Genomic DNA, 19293 nt, shown 5'->3' with positions numbered 1-19293 from the left:
CCTTCAAAATAAAAGCCCCCCTCATCCATGAGCATGTCAACAGCAGCAATAAAGAGCCTTTAAATACGTGGCTTTGTCTAAATATGAAGCAGTATTTTATTCAGATGTGCTCTAAACTACGTCAAACAATGCAATATAAATGTCTACAAAACAGGTACAACTTACAAAAACAAGAATTATAGTAAAAGCCCTTGTTGAAATGACCATTTAACAATATTTAGAATATCTAGCTGCTTCAAAAGCATTGGGCAAGCAATTAAACATCTTTGGGTCACAATCACAAATCAGACCAAACATTCATTATGTTCTCTAGTATGCAAACAACAGAGAGGAGCCTTTTATTGTGAAATTACCCGGATGTCGTCTACCTCATCCTAATTCACGCACTAGATAAAACCAAACCTTTATTTAAAACCATACAGCTGTATGAATTAAGTCTATGGCTGGATACTGTAATAATTCTCCTAATAATGGTATTATATTGTATTATAATCACTGTTAATAACCATTGTAATTTCTGACTGAACAGGCTCTCTTGCGGTACTAGATATGAACCATAGGCAACAGGTGGTGGACCTTAGCTGCTCAGGTATTAACACGGCCCGTTATCTCATCATGTGACCGTCGACTGAGACCTGACACTGAATGAAATTCACAGCACTTAAAGGTTTTATCTTGTTGATATCGCTGGTATCCATTCGGGTACCCCACTACACCACCAGCACCACCCCCACTACACCAGCACCACCTCCACCCCCACCACCAGAACCACCACCACCACCCCCACCACCACTCTCCCTCCTCCTCCTCTCCTATCCTCTCCCCCCCCCCCCCCCCCCTCAGCTCTCCTGGGGGGGTCTGATCCAGGCGGCCGGGACCCACTGGGGGAGGTCCTGGGCCTGCTGTGCGGCCCCCAGTAGCTGGGCGGTGGAGGGCCCCAGCTCCTCGTTCAGCATCACACGGTCGAAGAACTGGCAGTAGTGGGACTCCAGCCTCCGGGACGCCTCCTCCAGGTCCACCAGGTCCTGGTCCTGGGACAGACAGACCCATAGGGGTTAGGGGATCCCCTACTCTATAGGGAGACCCTCTGCTCTATAGGGGGACCCCTACTCTATAGGGGGACCCTCTATAGGGGTTAGGGGGACCCTCTACTCTATAGGGGGACCCTCTATAGGGGTTATGGGGACCCTCTACTCTATAGGGGGATCCCTACTCTATAGGGGTTAGGGGGACCCTCTACTCTATAGGGGTTATGGGGACCCTCTACTCTATAGGGGGATCCCTACTCTATAGGGGTTAGGGGGACCCTCTACTCTATAGGGGGACCCTCTACTCTATAGGGGGACCCTCTACTCTATAGGGGGTCCCTCTACTCTATAGGGGTTAGGGGACCCCTACTCTATAATGGGACCCTCTATAGGGGTTAGGGGGACCCTCTACTCTATAGGGGGACCCTCTACTCATTATGGAGGTTTGTGCTCAGCAGTGGAAATACTTTCAAACATGAGTGAACTGTGAATCTTAAACAAACCGCCTCTGTTTAAGATTCACTGAAAAAATGCTGAACTTCTAAACAAACTCTTACTTTGAAGGGTCGGTTGACGTGCTAGTCGGTGGTGATGATAAACGCACTTACTTTGAAGGGCCGGTTGGCGTGGTAGTCGGTGGTGATGATAAACGCCCTTACTTTGAAGGGCCGGTTGGCGTGGTAGTCGGTGGTAATGCTAAACGCCCTTACTTTGAAGGGCCGGTTGGCGTGGTAGTCGGTGGTGATGCTAAACACCCTTACTTTGAAGGGCCGGTTGGCGTGGTAGTCGGTGGCGATGCTAAACGCTCTTACTTTGAAGGGCCGGTTGGCGTGGTAGTCGGTGGTCATTCTTAACGCTCTTACTTTGAAGGGCCGGTTGGCGTGGTAGTCGGTGGTCATTCTTAACGCTCTTACTTTGAAGGGCCGGTTGGCGTGGTAGTCGGTGGTCATTCTTAACGCTCTTACTTTGAAGGGCCGGTTGGCGTGGCAGTCGGTGTTCATTCTTAACGCTCTTACTTCGAAGGGCCGGTTGGCGTGGTAGTCGGTTGTCATTCTTAACGCTCTTACTTTGAAGGGCCGGTTGGCGTGGTAGTCGGTGTTGATGCTAAACGCTCTTACTTTGAAAGGCCGGCTGGTGTGTTAGTCGGTGGTGATGCTAAACGCCCTTACTTTGAAGGGCCGGTTGGTGTGGTAGTCGTTGGAGATGCTAAACGCTCTTACATTGAAGGGCCGGTTGGCGTGGTAGTCGGTGGTCATTCTTAACGCTCTTACTTTGAAGGGCCGGTTGGCGTGGTAGTTGGTGGTCATTCTTAACGCTCTTACTTTGAAGGGCCGGTTGGCGTGGTAGACGGTTGTCATTCTTAACGCTCTTACTTTGAAGGGCCGGTTGGCGTGGTAGTCGTTGGTGATGACTGCTTCCTGCCGCGTCTCCCTGAGCCGCTCCGCAGACGGGGGCTTGATGAAGACGATGTAGGCCTTCAGCTCGTGGGTCCGCACCGCCTGAATGGCCTGCAGAGGTCAAGGGTCAGAGGTTAGAGGTCAGGGTTAGGCTCAGAGTCAGGGTCAGAGGTCAACCAGGGTTAAGGTTAGGGTCAGGGGTCAGAGTTAGGGTCAGAGTTCAGGGGAGGAGGGGCTCCTACGTTGGGTTAGGGTTAGGGTGAGCAGGTGGAGGAGCAGCAGGAGGAGGCTCTACGTACGTTGGGCTCGATGTCGATGACACAGATCTTGCCGGCGGTCAGAACGTCCTTCACCGCCTGGATGGACGTCCCGTACAGACTGCCCTGGAACTCCCCGTACTCTAGGAACCTGGAGAACATTAACCTTAACTCTCTGTACTCCAGGAACCTGGAGAACTTTAACCTTTACCTCAGGAGCCTGGAGAACATTAACCTTAACACTCTGTACTCCAGGAACCTGGAGAACATTAACCTCATCAGGGTGTAGAGAACATTAACCTTAACACTCTGTACTCCAGGAACTTAGAGAGTATTAACCTTAACCTCAGGAACCTGGAGAACATTAACCTCATCAGGGTGTAGAGAACCAGACCATAGGGCTGGTCTACAGAGTGCCCTTGAACACTCCATACTCCAGGAGCCTGGAGAACATTAACCTTAACACTCCATACTCCAGAAACCTGGAGAACATGAAGATCATCCGACACAAGAACCGAGGGTCCATTGGGTTCATGTGTTCATTATAGAAACATGAACATCAGGAACCTGACCCCAACCAGAGAGTACACACACACACACACACACACACCAGAGATGGAAATTAACTTTTTTGCCCACCAGCCTCTGTGGCAGGTAGATTTAAAAATCTACCAGCCACTCATCTTTTTTACCAGCCACTTTTTATACGCTATATATTTTTTAATATATGCGTACATTTTAAACAATATAATAGTAACAATAGATAAGAAAAGTGTTTTTCATACACATCAGTTGGTGTTACGATGACAAGTTTGGGGATAATTCATCTAAACAAAGTATTTTCATTAAAAAACGAATTGACATATTAATAATAAAACAACATGCATGGCTACACCATCATAAGTCAATAGGAACATTTGTTTTTTTGTATTTACATGTGACTGCATACAAATGTGTCCCACACAGACATGGTAACTGACGTATGATAGTAAGCATTATATGCCCTTAACACTAATATTCAGAAGAAAATATGTGTGGCATTCAGTCCAATGCTGAAAATATATCTGTGGCATTCAGTAGGCCAATGCTGTGGTAAAGTGTGTAAAGTATGACCAAGTGTTTCTTTCTGTTCAATAGATAGAACTTTATCAATCCCCTGTAGGGGAAATTTGTTAATGTTTGTCCCTATAAAACAATAATGGTAAAATAATAAATACAAAACACGACGGTAACTGAGTAGGTCAAACCGTCCAATCTGAAGGCTCTACTTAAGCACTCCCCCTACTCACTTCCACCAATGCGAAGCGAACAGAACTGAGTAGGGGAGGGCGTAGCCTAACTAGTTTGTGAACGACCCAGAGAAACGCAACTCAAATTCAATGTGAACATATATGAGGCCTTTAATAAAATCCCGGACGATTTTGAAATTCCGACACACATTTTTTAAAAGTGTGTCAAAAAGAGGGCATGTCCGGGCAAAAGAGGACGTCTGGCAGTGGTTACCCTACGTGTGGCGTGTGAGCATGTGCATGGGTTGAATTGCGTGTGTCTCACGCCGAACGCATGAGACTTGAGAGCCCTGTTACCGATATTATCCCGGATATTGACAGTCGCAGTTCAGCAAAGAGGCGTAGAGGAAGAAGGGGCCCGGATGTTGACAGTAATGGTTGTGGAACTGTGCAGCGCCGTATAACGAATGTATTAGATATGCAAATTTGATCGGACCTGACTGGAAAGTATTACCCGCCACAGTGGCGGGTGAAGTGACACAATTCACCCGCCACCATACAAATCCACCCGCAAATGGCGTGTGGCGGGTGTTAATTTCCATCCCTGACACACACACACACACACACACACACACACACACACACACACACACACACACACACACACACACACACACACACCACACACACACACACACACACACACACACACACACACACACACACACAGTCCCTACCTGTTGTTGTACACCATGTTGTCGAAGACTTCCCGACTGATAAAGTTGTATTCCCGGCCGTTCTCCTCGTGGCTTCTGGGAGCTCTCGTGGTATCTGAGGAGAAAACGCACAAACGCGCGCACACACACACACACACACACACACACACACACACACACACACACACACACACACAGTAAAATAACACACAAGGGGTAACATTGTCGTTTTTTATCAGTCCTCATCAAATAAAACCTGAGGATTAACAGTGTTGTTTTTTTATCAAATAAGTCATAAGGGTTAACAACGTCGTTGCACTGTCCTTATCGTTCCTCTTTGTTTTATTGTCGTCAAAAATCAGGAAGTGTTTTTTTACTCAGTTTTGAATGCGTTTTTTGACACAGTTTAATGAAGCAGTTGCAGTTCTATGAGATTGCAATCACTGTGGGGACGGGAGTTCAAGTCCCCCTGACTCACTGTAATGGAGGCATCTTCTGTCTGTGTCTCATGTGAATTATGTAAGGGATAATCACCGAGAGGCAGGTCAATAAACAGTTGGCTCGTGGACGGCTTACCGGTAACCTTCCACGAGCCGGGCATATCAAACTGTTTATTGCCCTGCCTCGAGGTGATTATCCCATTCATTCTACTTCTTGCTTGCCAACATAATAAAACAATTCAAATACTTAAATAATTATGCTTTTTCTTATTCCTATTGCCTGCTTATTAAATGTATACCCTGCTTGAGTTCATCTCCCTCAAAAAGTAAACCCCTTTAATTATGATCGATCAAAGATGTTTTGGACACCTTGAAGGGCATTATCCCGCTTATACCATGGTCACTTGCCAAAGAAAATAAATTAAGACCATTCATTTATATTTTCATGCGCTTTACAATCCAATTATTACGTTTTTCACAAGCAATAATTTAGTTTCCCTGGTAACGCCTGAGGGTTTGACTAATACCTGGAAAAATCATTACCCTCCCGTAAGGTTCTTATGCAACGGAAACATTGTTCACTCCTCCAGTAAATAGGACGAACCTTAGCTACGATTTGGCAACGGGAGGTAAATAGTCCACTCAGCTATGAGCCAGAGAGCTAACGTGTATTGCATATAACCGCTGTGTCTGATTACAATTTAATTATTTTTTCACAATTGACCAGCTCTCGTTTTGAAGAATAATCACTGCGCATTCGTTTCAATGGGAATCGCGATGGTCTATACTTTCAACATAAAGTGTACAAATTTAAAATTCTTTATACCACAGATACTAATGGGTCTATAGCATATAACCGCGTTTTCTGATTACAGTTTAATGCATTTTTCACAATTTACCAGCTCTCGTTTTGAAGGCTGAACAGACAATTTGACTGGAACTACTTTATCAAACATAGCAGGGGTCCATATATCAGGGATTAATGGACACCCTGCAGCCAATCAGAATAGAGTATTCCAAAAAATACAAGCGGCGTATTGATCTGCTATTTGCTGATGCTGTGCTCAGTCAGCAGCAAGTAGAACCGACCAGTCAGCGGGCAACCTGCCGGCTTAATGCCCTCCTCCCAGCCAATCAGAATCAAGCATTCTTAAATGAAGCAGAATAAAAGGTAAGTGTATCCTCAGAGTAAAGCCTGGTCAGAGCCCTGGTGCAGCGGTGGTCAGTAGACAACACTCAGTACAACACGGCTCTACTGAGTGTTGACCAACACTCAGTAGAACCGTGTTCTACTGAGTGTCAACCAACACTCAGTACAACACGGCTCTACTGAGTTTTGGTTAACACTCAGTAGAGCCGTGTTCCATTCCCTGCTCATACAAAGTATGACCCATAGCACCTCGGGGGGGATGGGGGGGGGGGAGGTCAGAGGTCTTACGGGGCGTGGCTCCCTGGTAGGGGTCAGAGGTCTTACGGGGTGTGGCTCCCTGCTAGGGGTCAGAGGTCAGAGGTCTTATGGGGCGTGGCTCCCTGGTAGGGGTCAGAGTTCAGAGGTCTTACGGGGCGTGGCTCCCTGGTAGGGGTCAGAGGTCAGAGGGGGCGTCGCTCCCTGGTAGGGGTCAGAGGTCAGAGGGGGTGTGGCTCCCTGTTAGGGGTCAGAGGTCAGAGGACTTACGGGGCGTGGCTCCCTGGAAGTGGTCGGGGTCTGAGGCGATCAGGCGTCTCCTCAGCTCGTTGACTCCCGCCCCCGACGCACCTGCGGAGGAGAGGGGTCGTCGCGGTGGTTACCAGCTCTGTTGGTTTTAACATACAACCCTGGTAGTGTGCATTAGAACACGCTAGAACACATTAGAACACGGAACGGGGGCGCCTCTTTCTGTCCGAGCGCTCTTGTGCACTCTGTTAGCGCTCGCACCAAAGCCACAACTCTCCTCTGGTCTGGGACCTCAGTGGTGAAGCGAGCTCCCTGCCGCTGTCAGGACCGCAGAGTCGCTCACCAGCTAACGCAAAAAAGACTCAAAACTCACCTCACTCAAAATAAATATTGCTGTACACGGGGAATGGGTAAGCCTAGCGATTGTTAGTACTTGCACTTGGTTCTATGAACAACTTTACTGTACTGACAGCGATATATTGTTTCACTTCTTATGACAAATGTAAGTCGCTTTGGATAAAAGCATCTGCCAAATGCCCTGAATGTAAATGCACCAGGGGGCGGTGTGTGTGTGTGTGTGTGTGTGTGTGTGTGTGTGTGTGTGTGTGTGTGTGTGTGTGTGTGTGTGTGTGTGTGTACGTCCTCTATAAGGGTGCAGTACCGATCAGAGCCACCAGGCGGTGCGTCTCCCCAGCGCCCCTCTGGTAGCGCACCACCTCCTCGTAGGGGCTGCTCAGGGCGGTGCTGGCGTGGCAGCGGGTGGAGCAGGAGGGCTGGGTGGTGCTGTGGGACCGACGCCGGCACTGACGGAGGCTGCGTCTGAACCCCGCTGCAAGGAGGATGAGGGGTGAGCGGCCCATGGGCAAACAACTCCTCTTTACTCAGACATGATAAACACTAAAGAAACATATTGGCTTGCAGTAGCTTGAATTAGCTTGTATTTGGCCTGATGCTAGCTTAGTGCTGATCGAAAACGTCAAAGTGCATGATTCTGGTTGCTCCTGCTGTGCTTCCTCATGGCTGAAGTCTTGTGGCTCTGTCTGGACTAGGGCCCGACCGATATTGATTTTTGAGTGCCAATGCCGATGCCGATTATTTTCAGAGAAAAATTACGATTACGATTTAATCGGCCGATTAAAAAAAAAAAAAAAAAAAAAAAAAAGCATATAAAACTTAGTTTTTCATACCTTAAATATACTTTAAACACTTGACGAATATGTGAATTGAATGCAGAACCTTTGAGTGTTTTAGAATACATTTACAGTCAAAAATTAGTGTAATGTAAAATGTAAAATAAATAACTAACTCCCAATGTGCTGCGCTCGTGAGCAGTGACTAACACGTGCGTGCTGAGCAGTATGGTCTCACCGTTAGAGTCTACAGTATAACAAATTAACATGGCCTGGGACCTAAAGAAAAACAGGCACAACATGCTCAAACAACGCGTCTTGTGAACATTGGTGAGGTGAGCGCGCAGCTGCCTGAGCGAGCGTGCTTTCATGTTGTACGGTAAAATTCAATCTCCTCCAGCTAAAGTTGTTAGTTAGCAAGGCGAGTAGGAGCGCAATCTGCAGGATACTAAGCGCAATAACATTTAAAAATAAATAAATAAATAAAATCGGTTGTAATCGGCGTCTTATTGGCCGATGCCGATTATTTTCAAAAAGGCTATAATCGGCCGATTAAATCGGCAGGCCGATTAATCGGTCGGGCCCTAGTCTGGACATCAGTCTAGGCGTAAGCTAATGAAGACACTTGATGATGCTGCAACATGTTGATGTTCAGGCTGAGAGGCATACCGATGTAGAGGCCGCCGCTGCTGCTGAATTCACCCTCCTCTGATGAGGTCGGGACAGACAGGACAGAGAGAACATGTTAGGACAGACACCAGGACAGAGAGAACATGTTAGGACAGACACCAGGACAGAGAGGACATGTTAAGACAGAGACACCAGGACAGAGAGGACATGTTAAGACAGACACCAGGACAGAGAGGACATGTTAATACAGACACCAGGACAGAGAGGACATGTTAAGACAGACACCAGGACAGAGAGGACATGTTAAGACAGACACCAGGACAGAGAGGACATGTTAAGACAGACACCAGGACAGAGAGGACATGTTAAGACAGACACCAGGACAGAGAGGACATGTTAAGACAGAGACAAAAGATCAGAATCTGGCTCAACAACTACTTTTGTGTGCAGAGAGAGAGAGACGGACATGGAGTTTTTCTGACTTTGAATAGTTGAATAGTTTCCTTTTATGAATTCTCTTTACCTGTATTTGTGTTTGATAATCATGATTAATATTCATGCTTGATATTTATGTTTGATAACTATGATTGACAGGTGAAGACAGGTGTTGTTAGTGTTGCTCTCACCCTCTCGTAGCTCCACTGATGGACCAATCAGATGGCAGAAAGGAAGGGGGGAGAGGGAATGCAGAAAGGATGCTTTGTAGAGACAAGCTTTTCAAAATAAAATACATTCTTGGCACAGACTCTAAGACACGAATCCAAAACAGTTGAGAGTGTATTTAACACAAATGCAAAAGGTTTAGGATTATCTCTTCAGTTAATATTGTCCAATTGAAAACCCTTACCGGCTAAAGTGTTTTTACGTTTTTTTCAGAACGTGTTTTTTTTGTTGAATAATAATTAAAAAATACTTAAATAATAGTTGAATAATAAGACTTACCTACCAGAATCAAAAGCTTCTTCATCTGTTAAACATTGAAACACAAACAGGAGAAAGATCTTTAGAAAGTGTTCAACTTTAATAAAGATCCCATGGCATGCTACTTTATGGATGCTTTAATATGGGTATTAGTGGGCCCCTAGCACAGTATTTGAAGACGTTCCCGAAATTCAGCCGTGGTGCAGAGCTACAGCCACTACGAGCCGGTCGGACATTGAGCTTTCCCAAAATGCGCATATTCGGGGTCTGTAGCTTTAATGCAAATGAGGAGGAGCGAGGCGGGTCAAGGAGGAGGGTAGGGGTGTGGCCCTGAGCAGCTTGCAGCCACGGTACCATGCGCTCTGTTTACAGTGGATGTATCACAATGGCGAGGCGCACACAGCCTTTGGCTGTGTTCTGTAAATATTCTAAAATACTAGAATATAGAATATATAACACAGGGGAGTCCTGGAGCTCTATATCTAAATAATTTCATATTATACATAGATATCTATATCATATAATATATATTATCATTGCCAAAAGCTGTGTGGATATTATGAATTTCAAACGACACATCGTCGGGTTCTCCGACGTCGCTGGTTCTTACATGGAGGAGGAAGGGATTGTTGCCCTTGATTGTTGACCGCGATTGTCTCCCGCCGGAGCCTCGCTGCCCGCTGCCGAGGGACCACCGCCTCGGCAGCGGGAGGGAGACAATGGCGGGCAATAATCCCTTTCTCCTCCATGTCGTGGTTCATGTACTTCAGGGAGTCAAAGCCAAAGGTCCTTTCCCCCAATTCCTTCTCAACCATGGCTGAGATAACCCCCCACTACGAGTCTCGTGGTGGAAATACCAGAGACGTCAGAGAACCCGACGTGTTATGCGCCATAACACCAACAGCAGAACGGTTATCCAAATAACAAAGAAGTGTACAGCACTTGCGTTACAGTGTGTGTATTCACACACACACACACACACATGTGGAACTCGCAGGGTCGTAGCTCATTGGGTAAAGCAGAGAGAGGGGAGGTAACATTTCCCCTTATGACGACATACAGGGAAAAATCGAAATCTGAGCATCTGAGCTTTGATTTTTCAAAGACAGAGCCAGGATACCTAGTGCTTGTTTTACACCTAACGCAATTTCTAGCCACTGGGGGACCATAGGCAGGCTATGGGAACTCATATTAATGATAGAAAACCTCATAAAGTGAAATTTTCATCCCATGGGACCTTTAATAACATTAAATATGATACGTGTGTGTGTGTGCGTGTGCATGTGTGTGCGTTTGTGTGTCCATGTCTCACCTGCTTCCACACACTTGTCATCGATTGACATCATGTCCTCCTCTGTTGGAAGCGGTAGGATTTGAATCACATTATATGAAATATAAATAATACACATATATATATATGTACATTATACAAAACATAATAAACACAATAATATAACAAATAGTTCAGTAAGGCGATCTCACACACACACACACACACACACACACACACACACACACACACACACACACACACACACACACACACACACACACACACACACACACACACACACACACTATATTTGAGCGTTTAGTTTCCTGGGGAAATGTGAAGCAGTAAGAGTCCTCACCTTCCACGGTGCTCACTGCAGGCAGCGTGGAGGAGACACATCATTCAACACTTTAATACATAACTCTATACTTCCTCTTGTTAGGACCAGAGTTCATCTGAACAGGGTCAGGTTGTTGATGCATTATGACAGGGTGAATCTAAACCAAGGTTATATGATGATTAAGGGTTGGATGAAAAAATAAAATAGCCGTAACCTTTATTTTTACTCGCTAGCAATCGGTAAAAAGTGGAGACGTTTTGTATTTGGTCATCATAGACTTCAAATGTAATGACCAGGATGGCCAGAACGACGAGCAGCTAGCAGCCTATCTTCTCTTTTTGCTGCACATTGTTTGAGCCGTATTCAGCTTTCAAGTTTCTAGAATCCATACCATAATCAAAACTAGTAGTAGACTTCTAGAAGTAATAGCATGCACAGAGGGTTAACGACTGCATGGTCATTGCGTTGCGTGAACGTGAAACCCTAATCAGCCCTTGAGAGTTAGATGATAAGATCTAACTGATGAGTTTGATGATATCCCAGGGTTATATGATGGGTTGGATGAGGACTACGGGTTATATGAGGGGTTAGATGATACTCACAGGTCTGGCTGCAGGTGATAACTAAGGGTTATATGAGGGGTTAGATGATACTCACAGGTCTGGCTGCAGGTGATAACTAAGGGTCATATTATGGACCATAATTAAGTATTAGATGAGGGGTTAGATGATACTTACAGGTCTGGGTGCAGGTGATAACTAAGGGTTTTATTATGGGTTAGACGATAACTAGGGGATTGCGACTCCTCTCACGCAACATCAACTTCTCAGTCCCATATCACATGAACAATTAACATGCCGCTGAACAGCTTAGATCATCTCCATCTCCATCTCCATCATCATCATCATCATCATCATCATCATCATCATCATCATCATCATCATCATCATCCTCATCATCATCATCCTCATACACTCTCCACTACACTCCATCCCTGCACATCTGATGGCAATATAGCCACAATTAAGAATGTAATCTCCAATAGAGTAGCAAGGCCAAAGAGTGTTATAAGGAGACAGTCTTATAGAGATAATGTCCCTCTTCAATTGTTTGACCCTTTAGAAAGATCCAGCCATAATAAAAAATTAAATTGGCTCTTTTTAGTATTAGGGCACTTACAAACAAGACTTTCTCTATGAACGATCTCATCCGGGAGGAAAAGCTGGACTTCATTTTCGTAACAGAAACCTGGCTTGGCCCAGATGGCGCCGCTCTTTTAGCTGGAGCTTCCCCACCAAACTACTCTTTTATCCACACGATACCTGAAGGAAATCGAGGAGGAAGACTGGCAGCTATTTTTTCTAATATATTAAAATGTAAACGTCAACAATTTGGTTGTTATTCATCTTTTGAGATGCCATCCCTACTGCCTTTTTTAAAGATGTTTTAGACAGTTTGCTGGATGATGTACCAGATACAGTTCATTGCTCTCTGGAATCAGGTATTTTCCGGAGTCGCCAGTCAAAACAGCTTCAGTCATGCCCTTACTGAAGAAAAATAATCTTGACCCTTCTGTGCTGAACAATTACAGACCTATATCAAACCTGCCTTTTTAGGGCAAGATTTTGGAGAAAGTTGTTTAAAACAATTAGATGTGTATTTACATGAGAACAATGTTCGTGACAAATTCCAGTCCGGTTTTAGGAAAGGCCACAGCACTGAAACAGCTCTCATTAAAGTAGTTAATGACCTCAGAGTGAATATGGATCATAAAAACATTTCCATCCTCATACTCCGCCGCATTTGATACGGTCGATCACAACATACTCCTAGACCGCCTAAATAACTGGATCGGCCTTTCAGCCACAGCCCTATCATGGTTTCACACTTATCTCACAGGCAGGTGTTCCTCAGGGTCCCATTCTTGGACCCTTATTGTTTTCTTTGTATATGCTGCCACTATGCTGACGATACTCAATTGTACTTGTCTGTAGCTCCAGACGACCCTAATGCTCTCTCTTCCCTCACAAATTGCGTGTCCGCAATTACACAGTGGATGAGTGAAAACGTTCTTAAATTAAACTGAATGGTAATTAGTGGTACTGAGGTGCAAAGAGATAGAGGAGAGGGATAGATACTCACAGGTTAGGGTTAGGTGATAACTAAGGGTTAAGTGATAACTAAGTATAAGATGAGGGGTTAGATGATACTCACAGGTCTGGGTGCAGGAGTGCAGCTGGTAGGGCTGGGACCACCAGTGTTCTCTCTGCTTCCTGTCGGGACACAAACAACTTCCTGTTCACTAACTTAAACCCCAGCCTAGTTCAATTCTCCATCCTGATTGGTCAATAACGTTCTCCCCCCCCCTCCCTCCCACCCCCCCCCCCCCTCACCGTCTGAGAAGGTTGGCGGAGAGCACCAGCCCGGCACAGCCCCCAGTGGAGGGGAGCACCTCTCCCCCATCCCTCCCTCCCTGCCCGCCCCCCCCCCCCCCCCCTCACCGTCTGAGCAGGTTGGCGGAGGGCACGAGCCCGGCGCAGCCCCCGGTGGAGGGCAGTTTTTTGGCCTGCCACCAGAGGGCGTCCGACTGGTCCACCACCTCCAGCACGTCTCCTCTCTGGAAGCCCATCCCTGCGTCCGCACAGGGGATGGACGGATCCTGCTGGGGGCTGTAGTCCACCATGGCCCGCATGTACAGCTGGCAGGGTCAGGGGGTCAGGGTCAGAGGGCGCAGGGTCAAGGTCAGAGGGAGGAGGTTCGGAGTCAGAGGGGGAAGGGTCAAGGTCAAAGGGTCAGGGTCAGAGGGAGAAGGGTCAGGGTCAGAGGGAGGAGGGTCAGGGTCAGAGGGAGGAGGGTCAGGGTCAGAGGGTCAGGGTCAGAGGGAGAAGGGTCAGGGTCAGAGGGAGAAGGGTCAGGGTCAGAGGGAGGAGGGTCAGGGTCAAAGGGTCAGGGTCAGAGGGAGAAGGGTCAGGGTCAGAGGGAGGAGGGTCAGGGTCAGAGGGAGGAGGGTCAGGGTCAGAGGGAGGAGGGTCAGGGTCAGAGGGAGGAGGGTCAGGGGCAGGGTTAGGGTCAGAGGGGGAAGGGTCAGGGTCAGAGGGAGGAGGGTCAGGGTCAGAGGGGGAAGGGTCAGGGTCAGAGGTCAGGGTCAGAGGGAGGAGGGTCAGGGTCAAAGGGAGGAGGGTGAGGGTCAGAGGGGGAAGGGTCAGGGTCAGAGGTCAGGGTAAGAGGGAGGAGGGTCAGGGTCAGATGTCAGGGTCAAAGGGAGGAGGGTCAGGGTCAGAGGGCGAAGGGTCAGGGTCAGAGGTCAGAGGTCAGCTTTAGGGTTAGCGCGCGCATGTGCGAGTGAGCGAGTGAGTTTGTTTGAAATGTTTATAGTTATTGGGAGGATAACCCCTTGAGATGAAACATCTCGTTTTCGAGAGGTTCCTCCAGACATAGGACAGAGACAATACAAACATGGACATTCACACTAGCTCAAAAACAAGAAATAAACAAAAAAACAACAAATTGCAGTATAAAGAGGCATGACAACATTTAGCCCATACCCATATATATATATATATATATACACACATGTATGCATATTGAAAACACACCTACACCCATACTTGCATGTACACCTAAATAATAATCAAATAAATAAATAAGCCCAGTCACACATGAGGAAAACATTTACAGCAACAGTTTGCCTGCAAGTAGGTAAGTAGTGATGTTTAGAATGAATGCAAAGATGTTATAGATCTTAAAGATCTAGGCCCGCTATTCCAATCTGAAGGGGCTTTAAATTTAAAGATACGTTGACCACTGTCTTTGGAAATGTTTGGCACAGTGAAGGAGGGATATTCATTGTGTCTCAATCGATAGCTGGGTCTATATGGAATTAAATATTCCTTTAGGTAAGAAGGATAGTCAGAGTTAACGCATTTAAAGATAACCTGGTACCACCGATACCGTCTTCTGGCTTTTGGTGATAATAAGTTCAGTGAGTCATACATTACACACTGGTGAGTAGTAAACGGACATCTCAGCACAAATCTACATATACTATTGAAAACAACAGTTAATGCTTTCAAATTTGATTCTGATGCGTGTTGATATACAACATCTGCATAGTCTAATAAAGGAAGTATTAACTGTGACACAATTCTCAACCTAATCAGTTGAGTGAAACAGTTAATAGAGCGATACAATATCCGTAAATTACAGTTAAACTTTTTTAAAACAGAATTTATGTGACACCTGAAGGAGAACTGTGAGTCAAGCCAGAGGCTGAGTGGCTGAGTGAGTGGCTGAGTTAGTGGCTGAGTGAGTGAGTGGCTGAGTGGCTGAGTGGCTGAGTGGCTGAGTGGCTGAGTGGCTGAGTGAGTGAGTGAGTGAGTGAGTGAGTGAGTGAGTGAGTGAGTGAGTGAGTGAGTGAGTGAGTGTTGCTGTTGCATTAGTGTGAGTGTGTGAGTGTGAGTGTGAGCGTGTGTGTGCGTGTCCCACCATGGTCTGGCTGTGGACCGGTCTCTCGGTGATGGGGACCACCTTGAACATGATGGTCCCATGCGACCGGGCCTGCTGCGCCGCCCGGAGACAAGAAGAACAAAACGCTTCTGATAAACTGCTTCAGGGACTGGTCAACGAGGGTTAGACGATAGGGGTAGGGTTAGGGCTGGGCGATATGACCTAAAAAAAATATCCCAGATTTTTTCACAAAAAATCTGATTTCCGATTTAAATTCATTTACAGAAACAGGAAACACAAATATTTTACTAATGATAAAGTGCCAACTTTGTCATTAGTAACATTCAAACTTTCAACATGTGTTCATAAATAAACAGTGTTTTGCAAACGGTAATTACCTTAAAAAAGGTAGTAGTAACAGGAGAAGAATGAGAAAAACACACACACTCTTTCCTCTACTCGTCTGATGAATGAGGAAGAGGAGCGGCGACCCCACCCTACTGGAGCCCCGAGGCATTACCAACAGATCGACGAATTACCAACAGATCAACGAATATTAAACCACACAGATATATTTCAAATTTAATTATGTTTACCTCACAACTAGATTATACATGAATAAATTGTTGTATACAACTTGTCCCACACTCGCTGCCATGTTTGTGTATCACTTCGGTAAATGCCGCCGCTCTGTGCGGGGGGAGGGCTGAGCCCATTCCGAAATACGGGAGCTGAGAGGGAAAGCGTTGGCGGATGTTGAAGAGAAAACCGATTTTCTCGGTTTTCTACACACTCGGTGAGCTACACACTCAAGTTAATCGATAAAATCGGTTTATCGCCCAGCCCTAGGTAGGGTTAGATGATGAGACTCACTACAGTCTGGATGACCTGCTCCGGCTCCATGCCGTCCACAACGAACCCGTTCACCTCCAGGATCCGGTCTCCAGCGTGGAGAAGACCTGAACACACACACACACACACACACACACACACACACACACACACCACACACACACAACACACACACCACCACACACACACACACACACACACACACACACACACACACACACACACACACGATGTGAACATAAATGTTGGTGCAGATAGGATCACATGCACAAATAAACATAACACATAAACACACTAAAACAGCTTGAGTTTCTATGTGGTTGGTTCTGGATAGGTATGCATGACAATGTGTCTTTGTTGTGAATGACTGAATGAGTTAGTCGGAATACAGGCAGCAATTTGTTCACTGAGAGGATACATTTGTAGCAAGAGCAAAAGAGAGGGCGAGAGAGAGGGAGAGACAGAGACCGAAAGCGCGCGAGAGACAGAGAAAGAGACAGACACAGAGACAGATACAGAGACAGAGAGCGAGAGACAGACATAGCGAGAGCGAGAGAGAGCGAGAGAGAGAGAGAGAGAGCGAGAGGAGCTCGCTGGCTGTCGGTTATGATGGTGACGATGAGAGAGAGAGAGAGACACATACCGCTTCTCTCGGCCCAGTCTAACGTAGATCACCCGCGCCACAAAGATCTCCCCCCGGTGATCTCGTTCCTCTTGATGGTGGCGCCCTATTGGTCGGACACACACAGAGTCAACCACTCAGAGACGGGCCGCCAGAGAACGTAAACGAGAACACGAGGAACACGCACAACGGTTCCTCAGAGGGAACCTTCAGGAACACATGAAGACAGACACATGGAGGACGCACTGTGGTCTGGAATGAGGAACAACATCAACAACAACAAACTGAAAGTTTTCATGAAGACATTAGGAACACACGAGGGCTGAAGTCAGGACGGGGAAACTGTGGAGTGAAAGGAGGTCAAATGGTGGACTGACTGGAGACGATGGGATCAGTCCATGGATCGGTGACTCAATGAGGGGACATTAATGAACCGTTAATAAACATTCACCTATTAAACATTATTTAATGAAAAGCATTAGCATATAGCAGAGGGACTAGGGTTAGGGATAAACCCTTAATTCAACCCTTTCATTAAATAATGACTGATAATGATTCATTTACGGACGTTGTATAGTGATACAGAGATATAACCGTAGAACCACTGGTTCATTGAATAATGACAAATTGTAACGGTTAATTCACGGTCGTTGTAAAGTGATAGATGTAACGGTAGAACCACTGGTTCATTAAATAATGACTGATGTTAATGGTTAATTAACGGACGTTGTAAAGTGATAGAGATATAACGGGATAACCACTGTGCCTGATTGGAGGTTCATCAGGGAGGCTTTCAGCCGATTCTGCAACGGTAGATTCTGTAAGGGGCGGAGCCGGAGGGAAAGGGGCGGAGCCGGAGGGAAGGGGCCGGAGCCGGAAGGAAGGGGAGGAGAGAAGGAAGGAAGGGGACGGAGCTGGAGGGAAGGGACGAAGAGAGGGAAGGAAGGGGGCGGAGCCGGAGGGAAGGGGGCGGAGCTGGAAGGAAGGAGGTGGCGCTTGAAGGGGCGGGCCAGAGGGAAGGAGCGGAGCCGGCTCCCTTGTTCAGGGTGCCGTCATCTTCCTCTTCTCCTTCTTCTTTTTCTTCTTCTTCTTGGTTTCCGGTGGGGTCCAGAGGGAGTCTGGGGCCTGGAGGTCCGTTACCGTGGCACCCAGGTCGTTGGGGAGAGGGGGTCCGGAGAGGAAGGGCTGAGTTTGGGCTTGGCTCCTCCTCCCGGGCCAGGGCCCGGACAGGAAGCCCGTCCCGACAGAGGGGACGACGGAGAGAGGAGGAGCAGGAGGAGGGAGCGCGCCCCCAGGAGAGCGGAGGGAGCGGTCGTCGTGGCGACCCCCGGGGCGCTCGTCGTCGTGGCGATGGGGGTCCAGGAGCCGCTGCAGCCGCTCCACGGTGTTGGCCAGCAGGACCAGGGGCCCCTCGCCTGTCCCCCCGGCCCCTGGAGGGCCGGGGGGACAGGGGGAGGGGGAGGAGGAGGGGGAGGAGGAGGGGAGGAGGGGAGGAGGGGGAGGGGGGGGAGGGGGAGAGAGGGTCCAGGTCTCCGGGGGACCCGGGCCGGGTGAGGCCCCCCTGGGTGCTCCGGGGCCCCCCCAGGGGTCCGTTGGGGGTCCTCCCCGCCGCTGGGGGGTGGGGCCCCGCCCACTGGGGAGTGACAGGTCACACGGTCACTCAAAGCAAGGTTTAATAAAAACATCACAGGACCTTGGTGAGTCCTTCTTCCACATCCACTGGAATGAATGTCAAATTACATTTCTGTACACATCTTGCCAGAGCACCTGCAAGATAACGCATAAAAACACCCAAAAACACACTTAACTGCAACGTTAGTAGAGTAATACTACAGGTGACAGGAGAATACTACTATATACCGTATCGGTATATAAGACAACCCTAATTATAAGACGACCCCCCCGTTTTCAACACAAACATTTAGAAAAAAAGATTTGCAGACCAGATTTGCGCTGACTGTTGGCATCTTTGAGACGTTGTTTGTGTGCTCGCCATCTTCTTACGTTACACTCTGTGACCACGAACTTCTTGGCAGCTTGGCAGTTGTTACTTGACTCTGCCTTATTGACGACCATTATTTTAAAATTGGCATCATAGCTCCTCCGCTGTTGTTGATTGACCTGACCCACTTGTCTCTAAATGATCAGCCTGTCTTTCCATCTTTAAACACCAGTAACGGACTGGTTGTGAAGGACGCTGGACTATTTCTTCCCGGAACCAATTTTTGGCGCCACCTGCGGCCGCAAATGTGTATTGACATTTAAAGGGAGAGGCGAAGAAGAGAAACTGCGCTCTGAATACTAGACCCCGAATATAAGACGACCCGACATTTTCAGACCTATTTCGAGGGGAAAAAA

The 19293-nt window shown here is 47.3% G+C and overlaps 1 protein-coding gene across 1 annotated transcript in view; it reads right to left on the bottom strand.

The window, feature by feature from the left end:
- Positions 1-839: 839 nt before the first annotated feature.
- LOC130385891 (MAGUK p55 subfamily member 4-like) overlaps positions 840-19293 on the bottom strand; it is a 23209-nt gene continuing 4755 nt past the window's right edge. Inside the window, 16 exon segments of the mRNA XM_056594648.1 lie at positions 840-1031; positions 2402-2536; positions 2725-2833; positions 4649-4742; positions 6743-6823; positions 7383-7550; positions 8521-8559; positions 9108-9122; positions 9428-9448; positions 10715-10756; positions 11034-11048; positions 13230-13288; positions 13517-13713; positions 15501-15572; positions 16335-16420; positions 16957-17041. Coding sequence (XP_056450623.1) covers positions 840-1031; positions 2402-2536; positions 2725-2833; positions 4649-4742; positions 6743-6823; positions 7383-7550; positions 8521-8559; positions 9108-9122; positions 9428-9448; positions 10715-10756; positions 11034-11048; positions 13230-13288; positions 13517-13713; positions 15501-15572; positions 16335-16420; positions 16957-17041 — 1410 coding nt within the window.

This window comes from Gadus chalcogrammus, chromosome 7 (assembly GCF_026213295.1).
Source record: "Gadus chalcogrammus isolate NIFS_2021 chromosome 7, NIFS_Gcha_1.0, whole genome shotgun sequence".
In the NCBI taxonomy this organism is placed as follows: Eukaryota; Metazoa; Chordata; class Actinopteri; order Gadiformes; family Gadidae; genus Gadus; species Gadus chalcogrammus.
This window is presented reverse-complemented; position numbering and strand designations above follow the sequence as displayed.